The 15,446-nt window shown below is 38.4% G+C and overlaps 1 protein-coding gene and 1 long non-coding RNA gene across 3 annotated transcripts in view; one reads left to right on the top strand and one right to left on the bottom strand.

Moving 5' to 3' along the window:
• Positions 1 to 5,697, top strand: part of gjd1b (gap junction protein delta 1b) — a 31,243-nt gene extending 25,546 nt beyond the window's left edge. For both annotated transcript variants that reach the window (XM_032545794.1, XM_032545793.1), the window contains exon 3: positions 3,739 to 5,697. In XM_032545794.1, the coding sequence (XP_032401685.1) occupies positions 3,739 to 4,588 (850 nt within the window). In that variant the 3' untranslated portion in view covers positions 4,589 to 5,697. The remainder of the gene's footprint in view (positions 1 to 3,738) is intronic.
• A 389-nt stretch (positions 5,698 to 6,086) lies between these two features.
• LOC116708039 (uncharacterized) lies at positions 6,087 to 11,351 on the bottom strand. Its single transcript, XR_004336594.1, has 2 exons — positions 7,353 to 11,351; positions 6,087 to 7,125 (listed from the first exon to the last, which is right to left on the bottom strand). It is a non-coding gene; the product is annotated as an uncharacterized LOC116708039 (long non-coding RNA).
• Positions 11,352 to 15,446: the final 4,095 nt, after the last annotated feature.

Below are 15,446 nucleotides of genomic sequence, written 5' to 3'. Positions count from 1 at the left end.
TCGTCTTCCTCAAGGATTTCTTCTTCTCTTCCAAATACAGAGTGTACACTTCATGCTCCTTGTTTTCCTGTGTTGGCTTTGTGACTATTTTCATTTTTACGTGAGATTTTACAGTAAATCTACAGGTAAGCCTCTACCTACAGATAGCTATAGGTGTTCTCACCATGTCTTTGCATTTCATTCTGGTATTTCTTATCAGATCCATGCAAATATTTTTCTATGAAGTCAAGTCAAGTTTATTTGTATAGCACATTTCAGTAAATAGGCTGTTCAAAGTGTTTTACACTATAAAAACATAAAAATGCAACCATTGAAACTAGCATAAAATCATACATTTCGTAAAATAAAAACTCAAAATAATCAAGAAAAAATAATCATAAAATATACATCAAATCTATTGATCAATGTTCCAGTTATTATGAATAAAAGGCAACTTTAAAATAGGTCTTTATCCTTGATTTAAAGGATTTCAGTGTTTAGACTGTTTTCCAATTTTCTGGAAGTTTGTTTCAGATTAGTTGAGTATAAAACCTGAATGCTGCTTCTCCATGTTTGGTTCTGGTTCTGTGGATGCAGAGCAGACCAGAAGCAGAAGATCTAAGTGGTTGGGAAAGTTGATACAACAACAACAAATCTTTAATGTTTATGAAGGATAATGAGATAAGAAACAGAATCCAAGAGCAACGCTAAGTGCTTGATTATAGGTGGTGCATAGCTTCCAACCTACATTTCTTGTGTAAAGAATCATCTCCTGCCCTTGCAATGAGTTAAGGGTCACACATTAGCATAAATAATGTAAATAAATAATGCTAATGTTGCTATTTATGCTAATGTTATTTATCATTAGCATAAATAACATTTTGAGTTTGGATTTGATTAGTCCATTTTGGTCTTGGCACCTGTTACTGCTTACAAGTTTTAATTAAAAGTCCATTTGAAAAATACCATATTATCCCATCCAAGAAAACTTTATCAAATCAACAAACTCTTGACTGCATTGTACAACGCTCTGCTTAAAGGTTCTTGTCACCATGTATGTGTCAGGATCTGTGTTTTTCTGTGTTTATTTAGAGTTTTCTGTGTCCTTAAGTCTCTTCGTTGTCCTGTCCTCCCCTTGATTGTTCCCAGGTGTGTCTCGTCTCTGTGATTACCCTCCTGTGTATTTAACTCCACCTGTGTTTCTTGTTCCTCGTCGGGTCCTCGTCAATGTCTAGTCTGTTCGTCGTCGGTGTGTCTCTGTGCGAGCTGCCGTGTTACTGGACTTATTTATTATTAAATCAACATTTTCATCTAACCTGGGTCCGCTGCCTCTGCCTCACCACCAACACCACCCGCACTTCATGACAGTATGATTGTATATTTTATGGGTTTTGAACTAGGAGGTTTTTGCTGTTTTGTGGTTTTTACCTTAATTTCTTAGATTAGAGATGGAACAAACTATACTTTATTGTTTGTTTCTATGACACTCTGGGAAAAAAGTATATAAATTAAATGGAGAATAACACATTTAACAGGTCTGACCATGGCACACAATAAGCTACCAAACTGTCATGCAGTTAAAATACTTTAAAAGACCTCGACTGAAGGTGTGATTATTTATTGTTATTTAACCCTAACTATTGCAGTGAATAGCCTGTAATTTTCTAAACAACCATGTCAAAGACACATGCTGTGATCATTGGAAAGTCTGTTTCAGAAGGGTCAATTTATGGGCATGTATCAAGCAAAGAAAACATAAAAGGAATGAATCAAGACATTAATAAAAACTGGAAGGATAATGAGGAAGTTTTATCTTTGCAGTAAAAATGTGGATGAAAAAGAAATTAATCACACATTGTAAAATAAAATAAAAAATACAAAAAGAGTTACAGTAAGGAACTGTGACTAAACAGCTGTGCCGCCTTAGGAAACAGTTCTCTGAAAAAAGGATTCACTTGGCTAGAGAACGTACACATTCAACAAGTCTTGATCCTGAGCGCAGGAAGTGATGCTTCCATCATGCCTTGTGCTTATAGAGCCTGTGGGTGCAGTGCTATGATCTGGGGATGCAGTTGGTCAGGATAGGTTAAGCAACATTGTGTGCCCAAAGAATGAGGTCAGCTGACCACCTGAAGACACTGAATGACCAGGTTACTCAGTCAAGGAATTTCTTCTTCACTGAAGAGGCATATTCTAAGAAAACAATGCCAGAATTCATCTGGCTCAAATTGTGCAATCGTGCCTCGAGGAGCATAAGACACAATTTTCACACATGAATTGGCCACCAAAGAGTCCAGACCGTAACTCCACTGAGACTCTTTGGGGTATGCTGGAAAAGAATTTGGGCAGTAGTCTAAAAATCTAAAGTAGACTACATCTTCTTCAGGTCCTACCTGTCCTGGTAACCCAGAAGTTGGTCTTAGGTCCTATTTCATTGTCAGCATTTGGGGTCGATTTTCAGGAAGTACAGCATTTCACTTAATTATTATGCTGATGACAACAAAATGTATTTCGTCTTTGATTTGAATGCATCTTCTGCAGCCTCGATTGAATTGCCTACATAAAGTAAAATACTAGTTGACACAAAACAACCTGACATTAACACACCCTGTAGAGAAATTAATGCAAATTTTACTGGAAATAAATGTTGTTACATTGCATTAGCTCACAGAAACAATACTACAATGAATGTGTGCAACAGTCAAAACTAGAAGCAGATAGAGAATAAATGAGCTGGTATTTACTGGAATTGCATAATAAAATCATAATCATTATCACATTATCAATGTGTGCAACCACAAAGTATTCGTTGCATTTGTAAGCTTCTTATGCTTTGTTGTTCATTCTCTCACCTGATAACAGATTTTAGTGACTGAGTTTCCTAAGATGACACATAACACATTGGGATCTCTAAAAATACAAAAAGAAAGACAGTGAGGAGGATGTGGGTTAATCTAAATGAATATTGTTGCGATATTAATCAATAATACCACAGTCGCATGTTTTTCTGTTATTGTGTTTGCCTGGTTCAAAATTTATTGTAATCAAACCTAAGAAAGACAAAGATATATGAAACCAAAACTACATATTAAACTATGTCATTATTTATTAGAATGAATAGTAATAATTATATCTACTAATAATTATTAGTAGAAATTTGAGTTAAATTTCAGAAGCAATTTATTTCAAAGACAGCAAGAAATATTACATTACAGTGTCAAACCATTCTATTTTTATTTTTTAGTATAAAAATAGTAGAAAAATAGGGGAAACAAACATTGGATAATAATATACAGTACAGACCAAAAGTTTGGATACAACTGTATGTCCAAACGTTTGGTCTGTATTCAGTACAGACCAAAAGTTTGGACACACCTTCTCATTGAATTCAATTAGAAAGTGTGTCCAAACTTTTGGTCTCTACTGTATATGGAAAATTATGGTTAGAAAAACAAAACGTTTTCAAAACAAAAAATAAATTAGACAAGTATTTGTTGATTTGTTGTGTTAAAACACTGAAAATCTTCTAAAACCACCCACATTTGTATAGATATATTACATATTTATATCTGCATTTAAAATCATTAGCCGATTTTAGCCAAAGTTTTTAAGAGTCACTGAAAGGTCCAATGCACCATTTGCAGCTCCAAACCTCCAGGTTGCAGACTCCAAGTGTAGATTCTCTGCTGAAAAAATTCCTTCGTAATGAAGTAAACGTATCTGACTGTAACAACTTCCTCTGTGTGTGTTTCTCTGTAGGATCTTGCTGACGGTTGTGGTGATCTTCCGTATCCTGATCGTGGCCATTGTTGGAGAGACGGTGTACGAGGATGAACAGACTATGTTCATATGTAACACGCTGCAGCCGGGCTGCAACCAAGCCTGCTATGACAAAGCCTTCCCAATCTCCCACATCCGCTACTGGGTCTTTCAGATCATACTGGTATGCACTCCCAGCCTGTGCTTCATCACCTACTCCGTCCACCAGTCAGCCAAGCAAAGAGACCGGCGTTACTCTTTCCTCTATCCCATAATGGAGAAGGACTACGGGGGACGGGACGGGGCGCGAAAGCTGCGCAACATCAATGGTATTCTAGTCCAGCATGGTGGAGATGGAGGGGGAGGGAAGGAGGAACCCGACTGCTTGGAGGTGAAAGAGATCCCCAACGCTCCTCGGGGTCTCACCCATGGCAAGAGCTCCAAAGTTCGGCGACAGGAAGGAATCTCACGCTTTTACATCATTCAAGTCGTGTTTCGAAATGCACTGGAAATTGGCTTCCTGGCAGGCCAATACTTCCTTTACGGCTTCAGCGTGCCTGGGATTTTCGAGTGCGACCGCTACCCCTGCCTCAAGGAGGTGGAGTGCTACGTGTCCCGGCCCACGGAAAAGACGGTGTTCCTGGTTTTCATGTTTGCTGTGAGCGGCATCTGCGTGGTGCTCAACCTGGCCGAGCTCAACCACCTGGGCTGGCGCAAGATCAAGGCCGCCATCAGGGGAGTCCAGGCCCGCAGGAAGTCTATCTGCGAGATCCGGAAGAAGGACATGGCGCATCTGTCCCAGCCGCCCAACCTGGGACGCACTCAGTCCAGCGAATCCGCCTATGTCTGACAAAAACATTGAAAATAAAAGGAAAACGAGAGGGGGTTGGGATGGCTGCTCAAGAGGGAAAATGGATGACGCATTTTTTGCCAAGCAAGGCAATCAGTTTTCTGTGATGGTGGAAGAAAACAGAATGTAAAATGACCAAAGGTCTGGCTCTGCAACTTTGAAAATCAAGAGAAGGAGGCAGAGGACTAAGAACATAGTCTAAACCAGGACAAAAAGTTTTTCTCCGCAGAATGGACTTAATTAACACAATGGTCTCATGAGAAGATATTCCTACCATTTTATATGTCTGTCTTTTATAATTAATTACCTTTTATCCTCTGTAATGAGAAAAATCCAACCCACATGGGGCCGGAGAGAGAAGAATGAGGGGAAAAAAAGGGTTCAAAAGAAGATAGTGATGATGTTCTCTTGGGAAATTGGAAAATGACTGAGGTGTGTGATGCATCTGATGGTGCTTTTCATCTGGACTTCATCAGCTTCCCTTGAAAGAATTGAGGGAAGGGGGGGCAGGATAGGGGACGGGACGAGGAGGAGGAACGACAACATCATTAAAAGAGGAACGGAAGAACTGTCAGGGTCTTGACAAACCCTAAAGCTGCTCAAGGGGAGGGGGGATCACCAAGCTGTGTGAGAAACATATAATACAAAAGTGAGGAGTGAAGAGAGGAAGCATTTTTCCTTTCCGATCCTCTCTCCGTCAGAGCCAGACTGAAGCCAGGAGAAACGGAGCTGCCTCCGAACATTATGTCTCGCCTCTGCTGGAACATCGACACAGGCCAAACCGAGAGAGAAAGACTGACGATGTTTTTGCTTTGTCTCTTGGCAAAAGATGATTTCAACACAAACACAGCGACTAGCTACCATAAACACTCTTTTCTTCACCTCCCCTCCACCTCCCTTCCTCCCTCTCAGCTGGCAGCTGTGGAGACAGGGGGCAGGGAGGGACGCGAGTGACAGAAATAACCCCTGCTGCTCTCCTGCTGCATAAACTTTGAAGAGTGAACAAATGGACAGACGGATGGTTAGTTTGAGTCTCTCCTAAAGCACAAACCATACAATCCTCCCTCCAGCATTTTGGTGCGCTAGGAGAAGAAAAAGGAGAGCAGAAGGAGAACTAATTGGGGAGGAGAAATTCATCACCTTATTATAACTTCAAACAATTTTTTTTACAACACAACACTTAAGATTACTTTTTTGCTTTCAAAAACAATGGTGCCATCCAGATACTTCAATATTCTCTAACAATTACATAGAGTACGACCTGGTTATATTATTTATTCATTCATAGTATATCCAAATAGATTTATTTATCTTTGGCCACGGGTTGGATGAGAAGTTTATTTCAAACCTACAAACTGTTTGTCTCTTTTCATTTTTCTTTCCATGGGAAGCATTTCTCACTGCTCTGGTTGATTCATGAATCGTATGGGGGGGTGGGACGGGACAAGTTGGTAATTTTTGTTATTAAATGCTGTGAGGATGTGCAGCTGATTTCTACTTTTTTTTTTTTTTTGCTAATCTTCAGACTAAATCTGAAGTGAGTGCAGACCTACAGCACTTGTATCTTTCCAACACAGAGCCTTGACTTTTGTTTTTCTTCCTAAAAATCAGCTGCCCACCTTCAGGGCACTTAAGGCCTGTGAGCCATTTGATAAAGGCATGTTTACATGAAGCAGTGTTTCTTGAATGATCAAGCTGTGTAACAGTTATGTAGCTTCTCTCTAAGGGGCCGTGATGTTTTTCAGTCTCAGTGGATTTAATTTAGTTTTTTCCTTTTTCCTGACTGGATTTCAGCATGCATGCAGAGTTAAAGAAAATTAAGGGAATAATATGAAAGACAAGGAAAATGATGACAGAGAGTGGTGCACCTTGTTTAATGCAGACAGGAGGAAGAGTGGCAGACTGTGGGAACCCCCTGTTGGGATGATGATTGTGTTTCTGGGCCCTCACAGATATGCACAAATGCATAATTTAGAGTGCAGAGCAAACACTGCGGGAGCTGAAGAAACCAGATATAGAGACAGTTCAGTGAACCTTACGTTTTATATTCTAAAGAAGTTTTCAGCCAGGACGGTGTGCTTCTATCACTCTTCAGGGTCGAGCCTTCGCTGACTGAGACAATCAGATGCTCAAGTCATCACCTTCTCCCCTCGGAGCTTTGGCATCCTATTTTTACACAGCTGATACCCTTTAGCCTCACATTTCAACATGTAATGTGACCTACATCCTTCAAACGGTGGTGCGTTTAATGTCCAACAAACGCTTTAGAAATGTAAGATATTAGAAATGTATAATGAAAATAAAATATTGGGTTTCAAATTAGTTGAGGTTTATATTGACACATTTTAAATTTGCTTTCCCCTAGTCTCTTGATACATCACAGCCTGTTTTAAAATACACAATTTAAATATGTTCCACACATGTTAGAGACTTTTTACAAGCAGGGACAGGATAACATAAATTTTTTATGATATAATATATATTAATAATGAAGTCATTATGTTGAAATGAAAGTGAGTGATATCAGATGTAAACAGCTAAATCTTTTTTTTTTTTTTACCCCTCCAGGGGGTCTTTTGTGGGCTCTAGTGTCCCTTATACGACAGTAGGCTGACAGGAAACGGGGAAGGAGAGGGGGGGAAGACATGCGGCAAATATCGTCGGGTCCGGGAGTCGAACCCGCGACGGCCGCGTCGAGGACTCAAGGCCTCCAAATACTGGTCGCGCTAACCCCTACGCCACCACGGCACGCCCGTGTAAACACCTAAATCTTAAAACAAAATGTTAAAATGAACACTTAAATATAAAATTAGTAGTCATGACCGATCGGAAGTGATTGAGACGTGAAACCACCATTCCATGATCTTATTTTTCCCCTATTTTTGTTTTTTTTGTTTTGTTTTTGCAAATTTTAAAATTTTAAAATTTTTAGAATGAAAGCTTTACTAAGTAAAACAATTTCCTAAATGTTATGATAGTTTTATATTAAAAATATGTTTCATTTATATCAAATGATGTAAAAATTTGCCCGATTACATTAAAGAAATACTGCTGTGACATTTAGCTAATGGCTAATGATGCTAACTGCTCACAATAGTTTCTAAAATGATTTTTAAAAAGTTAACTGTTCTTAATTTCTTTTCACTAAAATACTAAACTCTTGTATTAATTTTATTATTTAGATATAAACAGCTTTGTAAATAATTTTTTTTAAGTATTTTTCCCTCAAAAAGCCACAGAGTCAACAGGAGCAACTAATTCAGTTCTAAAGTCTGTTGAGTGCCGATATGTGCCCTTATCCCTTCCATCCAAATTGCAGAGTTAGCTACACCATAAGTATGTATTAATATGGACATGAAAGAATAAATCTGATAATTTTTAATGTTGTAAATAGAAATATACCTGATGTTATGCACATAAAATGCTGCAGAGCAGTGCCTGTGGGATTTATGTACAAACATAATAAAAAGCACCAGAACAAAGAAAAAAATCTAGATGTTTTGTGCATCAGGACCCATAAAGCCTGAATTGTAGCATTTCTAAATTACAGTGTTTCCTGAAGATTTTAGCTAAAACTCAAGGAGGGACCACTGCTTTACATTGATCAAGCAACAAAACACAATTTATATAAAGCACGCATTTAAGTAAGCAATCGAAATTTGAACTATATATTTTATGCTCAAGCTAAAAACTGTGCAGCTGCACACAGATCCTTGTCAGGATCTACTCCTTTATGTTGCTAACAAAGTAGCTCTACATGTATCCAAAAGACAACAGTTGGTTTCTGCTAATATTCAGCTGCAGATATCCCCCACGGACTCTATTCTCCATTCCTCACCACTGTCATAATCTCCCGGCTTCTTACAGGTGATTATCTCCAGATTTAGTTTCCTCCAAGGATGTTTATGGGGCTCAGTGCCATCGGTACAATCCTCTCTGCGTGCAATAGGAAAGGACAATTTCTCTGACATGACATGCTGGAATGTCTAATAATAGAGGTTGGGTTACCTATTACTTACAGTGCTTCTAACAAAAGCCTAAGTCGTGACCTCGAGCTTAAAAGCCTAACCAACGTCCTGTGCTATATGCAGAGTCTCTTCATAGTACAACACTGATCTAATCTCCACAGACTCCAGGTCAGAGCTAGTCTGAGTCCTTTTTTTTACTGAATGGCACACATGCACATGCTCAACATGCATTTCTCCTGGAAGAAAAAAAAAAAAAAAAATATATATATATATATATATATATATATATATATATATATATGTATGAATGTAAGAGCCGGCAGACAGAGTTCACTTGTGCTCTTAGGTTCTGTGGTTATGTCTGGTTTCATTCAGGTCCGAAACACAAACATATCCTTAGAGTGAGGAGACAGAGGGCCATAAATGTGTCCTGCTTTTCTTCGGTTTACGTTTATCCAGCGTTCATTAGTGACTCAAGCCTCCTGTGGTTACACAGCCGTGGAGTTTGTCACTCTCACTGTAAAAGCAGTTCCCAGTCAACAGTCTACTACTCTCCAACACTCTGCTTTTCTATTTGTCAATGTGAATTCAATTATGCAACCTTTTTATTCTCATTTGCTTCTCTTTTTTGACTTGTGGGTTCATTTTGTTGTCTGTTGCTCTTTTTGTGCAGTGGCATATATAAAAAAAGATATTTTTTATCTATGTAAATGAACAATTTTTTTAAATTGTGTAAAACCAAGGGTAGAGAGTTGAAATATAATAGCAGAAAAAGATGTTTTATTTCCTCCCTTGCCAAAATAATATGCAAAGTTTAGTTCATTTACAAAGATCTTTTTTTGACTGCATGTGTGAAGGCTATTGTAAGCATGTTTCTATGTTTTCTTCTACAGAACCTTTAAGGAAAAAAACTTTTATAGTCCAAGTTATGGAGCGAAGCTGTTATGTCTTGATGCCAAGTGCATATTTTAAGGCTACAGGTTGTTTGATCCCTTCTCTATTTTGTTCATTTTGTACCCAACTTTTCCAGGTTCAAAGTGTTGCTATCTAATTTTTAAGATTAAACTAATAGTCTTATGAGTAAGAGATTATATGAATCCAATCACTATCACCTACCTGCAGGAGGTCACTCAGGAAATATTTTTGGTTTGATCCGGAGTGACCAGTGATCAGAATAAATGCAAATACAAAGTTTTCTGAAAATAATATACAAATTAGTTTAGTTATGTATGAGATTTTATGATTTTATGTTTCTAAATTCTTTAATTACTTCAGTATAAAGAAATATAAACATCTGTTGTGGGTACGAAATGGCAACATGTCGGTGCAAACTGGTGAGGGGACGAACTGACTCTGAGCTGTACTTTAAACATCCGATTGTTCAGACCACAGAGTCAGGCAGATTATACCAAAACAGTGATGTTAAAGCTACTTTTCCCACAAAACATAGATAACTTATTCATACAGTTAATGTTCTACTTTGTGGAATTTGCACATAAATATATATATAGTTATATATATATATAAAACTTTAAAAGAGTAGTATAAGATGTTGTATATTCATAAACCAGTCGCTGAAATGATTTACTGTAAAAACACAGGGTACATACCAATATATAGTCAGTATAAAGGTCAAAGACTGGCACTTTTAGATGTCAGACACTAGAACATTCCAAGGTTTCGCTTTGAGCACAATCTGCATTTTTACCTACAGTTTGTAGAGTTTTAGTTAAAGAATAAATCCTCAGTGACCCTATGGACAAATTGTTAGAGTACTGTTCACATACAGCAGACTCAGGAAAGAAAACAGTATTAATCTGTCAAAATGCTGTTTCCACTTCTCACGATATCTTGCACTAAGCCCACACATGTAAACTGTCCTCTAGCCTGAGCTTTTGCTCACTGGTGCTTTTTTGACCTTGGACCCACTGAGACACATTTCCTTCAGTCCAGCTAAGTACTGCCCAAATATACAGGTCATGTAGCAATGGAAGCCTCCTTAAAAAAACACACACACACAAAGCAATCAGGCTTTTTCATTTTGACTGTTACTAACCAGTGGGCTTATTGCATTATAGCCTGCAGCAGGTAATGTAATTTTCATCCATCTCTTCGGTTAATTTATATTGCAGCACAGTAGCAAACCATTTGAATCCTCAGGAATGCGACATAATGAGCTGTCTCATTCATTAACACGGATTGTACTGCTCCCTCTACGTTACTCTTTAAGCTGCCGCCAGCAGGACCTTAGATTAACTTAGTAATCACATTATGTAGCCAATCCTAAGGGCTCCCAGCAAGTTTTTAAAAAATGCCCGTCATTAAACGTCAAAGGGCTTCTTATTCATTCCAAACTAAAAAGCCATATTAAAAAAATTTAAATCAAACTTGACTCGCCACATTATTTTGAAAGAGCACAATGTGAGTCAAGATTAATCACAATCATTTGTGGTCAGACATTGAAAATTTCTTCGTATTTAAACGGGAAATTAGATATCTTGTTTAACGTGAAAAGCTTTATTATGTGCTTTGATTAATGGGAAAAAAGTCATTTAAAAAGCTTCTTTATACAAACATTGAGCTTTATATTTCATCATATGTCAAACAAAAAGCTCCCTCCTCCCCTCTACAGCCCTAACATGCAGCGCCTTGCACAACTACTTTTACTTCTTGAACTTTTCCACATTTTATCATGTTAAACTACAAACTTCAGTGCATTTAATTGGAATTTTATGTAATGGACCGACAAAAGTAGTGCATATTTCTCAAGTGGAAGGAATAGTGTATGGTTTTAACAGCTTTTTGCAAAGAAAAATCTGTTTCAATTTAGACAGAATAATATGCTGTGATCTGAAGCATCCCAATGCAGAGTTGAGGTCACTTTTCTTGCTAGAAGGTGAACCTCCACCCCAGTCCCAAGTTTTTCGCTGTCTAGTAACTCTTCTTGTTTCCTCCCACCAACCACACCATGATGCTGCCACCACCATGTTTCAGTGTGGGGATGGTGTCTTCAGAGTATTGTCTTTGTTTTTCTCCTCTGATCAGAAAACCTTCCATGTTTGCTGTTTTCTTATAGCTTTCTTTCAACCGTGTTTTTTCTCTACTTGATAAACGTGCAAAATCAATAATCATCCATCAACAGGATGCTTCCATCCGCACTGAAAAATTAGACTGGAGCTCCAACTTAAAAAAATGTGATAATTTGCCATAAGTAATTGAATGAAGTTTGTCAAATTTACTGTAATTACAATAGTTTAACTTGACAACTTAATAATCAACTTAGATAAATTCAATTTGGCTACTTGTTACTAATTAATGCAACATATTTATTTTGAATCGCTTGTTCCATTTTGTAAATCTTCTCCATGCCACGATTTTTACATTTTTAGTTGTGATTAACAAATTTTAAGAAACCGCCAATCATTTTCCTTCCACTTAACTTGTATGTGCTACTTTTTAGCACACACACATCAAATGTTCATCATGTCAAATGGTCAAATACATTACCTGGATATGAATATATTTGCAAGGCGCTGCATACTGATGCTCACAGGCTCAATTGTAACCCTTTCAGCATTCAGCAATCCACCCTCTGGGATAATCTGCCATGATATCAGTTGTGATTACTTTGTCTTTTTACACTAACTGCAGAGGCTGTGAGAGCGCACTTTAAATCACTGCCCAGATCGCACCATGCAGCTTTTACCCTCTGTAAAATCAAATGGTTAGAGTTTTTGAGACATTGATCCTAAATATTCCTCAGGTCAAATATCACCTTTTTTGACCATGACATCACAAACCCCAGAGCACGGTACCTTTGTGTCACACTGTGAATATCGGCGGGATGAAGGCCTGAATGGTTACATGTGAGGGAAGCTGGGGAGCAAAGTGAAATGTGGCCAATATTTGGCATCGTGACAGATGAAAATTTAGGATATGTGAAAGAAGAGATAGATTTCAACCCTTGGAAATTACATTTTTCTGCGACATCTGCTTGGATGTAAAACTTGGACTGAACACACAAACGATGTACTGCACTCTCAAACACGCTCACGCTTCGTGACCTTCATTAAAAAGATTTAACGTTCATGACTGCAGATTAGATAATGTAAGCAACGGACCTTTGTTAAAGGTCCACTGTATATTTCTGACTGGTGTACTGTATGGAAAGCCTGAATAAAACCTTGAATGTTATTTCAAGCCTGAGGTGAACTTGTGTCTACTGATTTATGACCTTTAAGTGGCAACCAGTTTTATCTGTACTCCCTGTAAAAATGCTCCAAAAGGATTGAAACAAATGCATGTTTTCTTGCAGCAGCACAATTTAAAATCATGTATTAAGTGGTAAGAATATTGCATGGGTCTTGCCATGCGAGAATCCCTGCATGGCATCAGGGATTCTTTGAAAAATGTGGAAATGTAGACTGAAAAGTAGATGGACTTTTAGGTTGCATTCACAACAGGATTGTTTATTCTACTTTAATCTAATTCGTTTGTCTAGAAAGTCCGATTCGTTTAGGGAGTGTAAATGCAAATTTAAATTCTAATGCTGACTGAAAAAGTGAACTCTGACCCCCCTGAGAACCTATGTCTCGGTGCTGTTGAAGTGAACAATGATGCAGTTTGAAGGCAGTTTGAATGGGCATTCTGGTCAATATATTACTCTATGTTGATATAATATATATTAGCAATACTGTAATTTAAGCTATATTCATAGAAATCGGGTAAGAAATAAGGGCACTACAATCATTTTTGTGACAGATTCCTGCTCACCCCGCATTGGAACAGTATTGTTTTGTGGACATGACTCAATGGCTCACAGTAATGGCGCCTGCAGGAGCATCACTAGCATTAGCGGCTAATAGGCGATGTCCAAACTAGTAATGTATCGATGAAGAAATCTTACAACCGCTAAAATCCGACACCGCTCCATTTTTGTTTACATTTTGTGGAGAAGGAAGTTGCTCTGGTTATCTTCAGAGGTTTGTCCTTCAGTAGTTCTTGGTGCAGCGCCACCACAGGCGACTGGGGGAACAGCTTTTTCAGTTAGCTTGGGTCGTTTGTCTCAGTGACGTGTGAATGCGAACCACAACAGCTGAAAATGTAACAAAAATGTTGCAATTTTGGTCCCTAATTGAACCGAGTACCGGACTTTGAGGTGTGAAAATACCCTTGGTGAAAATATGTCATCATTTCATCTTTATGGCAGGAAACACAAACTCAAATGAGCCAAGAAATAGTTCTCTGGAATGAACATTCTTCCAAGGGATGTTTTAAATATAATAGAAGAACTTACAAAGTCAGCTGGGTGGCTGTGCTTCAACCTTGTGAAATGTTGAAGAGGATTAGGTTCTGTCCTAGCAAAGCACTGATTCCATCTGTAATTCTGTTGAAAACAGTTACGGTACTGAAGAATTGTACTCAAGTTAAAAATTTTATCTTTCTTAATTTTCAGTGTGAGATTATGCAGCTGCAATAAAATTAAATTTATTTAAGGAATTCAGTGAGCTAAGCTGGTACTGTATGTATTATTTTTATACCAGTGTATGTTTGAGATTGTGGTAATTCCTGCACAATGCTAACGATTATGGAGAGAACGTGAGTGTGTGGGAGTGATGTGATTGAAAAAAGTAACAAAAAAAAAAGAATAAAAAGATTCAGTGGTGTAAAAGGAAACGGAGTCAGGTGACATCAGCTTGTATTGATACAGGTCTAAATATAGCAGACAGAAAGCAGTACTTGCAGAGAGATGTGTGCAGCACAGCTGGTTGGCGTAATGACATTTCTGAACTCAGTAGGTGACTCTGAAACGTTTCAGCGGGATTAAAACCTTTCCACCGTGCCACTGATGGGAGGACAGGAACCATATCTGTGTGTGCAGTCGCGTGCTTTTTATGACCTCCTGCTTTTAAGAACACACAGTTCACACAGAGCTGCTACGATGTCAGTGCATCCACAGAACACACGGCATGTAGGTGTTTCCCATTTCGAAACCTGCGAGTGTCCAAACCCCATCCACCCCCTCTCATGCGAGGTCACATGGTGGCTCCGCTCGACTAGGATTGAAGGCTTGTTGCCACGGCGATAAGCCAGCTGGTAATATCTCTAAGCACAGCTAGGATTAATCTGCGGACAGATGGCTGGCTGCGCAGCGTCACTTCCTGAAACAGGCACATACATGGGATTCATATTCTCCTTCATCACCATTGTCCCCTTTATCTTCACATTTCCCCCACTGCTGTGGAAACACACACACTTACACACACGTCATCATCTGCCTCCTTCATAAACATGAACATCTCATTATCACCACAACCATCATGGCCGACCTTGGTCTGTTCCCTCCGATTGTCAAATCCATGACACCATGGTTAAATCAGTGTGGTTAGTATTCATCACTACGACATAATGATAATTAAAAAGAGAGAACATTATTTCATGGGTCAGAGGCTTTACATATCATCCACACCAGGAGTTCTGGTTTTACTCACTAGACAATTTACAGATATTTAGAGGTGAGCATGATATCCAGAAACACGCTCACCTTTAAGATTTCATGTGCTGCACTCAGATCTGCAGAGTTATGCTTTTCAAGTATCTGCTAAAAATAGGGTTATTTTTGCACTTCAAAGTTATCTCGGGATGCTTTGGGAGTTTTTTTTAGAGTCACTGTCAAAAATAGTCAAGCACCCAGAAGAATAGGTATGGATTTGGATTAAAAGGGGGGTATTGTGTAAAAATCGACTTTTTTGAGCTTCATATTGTGTTGTAATATTATTCCCTCATCAAAATCATGCCTGGATCCATGTTTAAGAAATCTTTTAATTGCCTGTGGGAGCCATTCAGGGAAGTCTAAACGCTTGCTCTCAAAAAAGCGCTGCCTATTTCCA

Source organism: Xiphophorus hellerii, chromosome 18 (assembly GCF_003331165.1).
Source record: "Xiphophorus hellerii strain 12219 chromosome 18, Xiphophorus_hellerii-4.1, whole genome shotgun sequence".
Classification (NCBI taxonomy): domain Eukaryota; kingdom Metazoa; phylum Chordata; class Actinopteri; order Cyprinodontiformes; family Poeciliidae; genus Xiphophorus; species Xiphophorus hellerii.
Note: the sequence above shows the minus strand (reverse complement) of the source record. Positions and strands in the feature narration are given on the sequence as shown.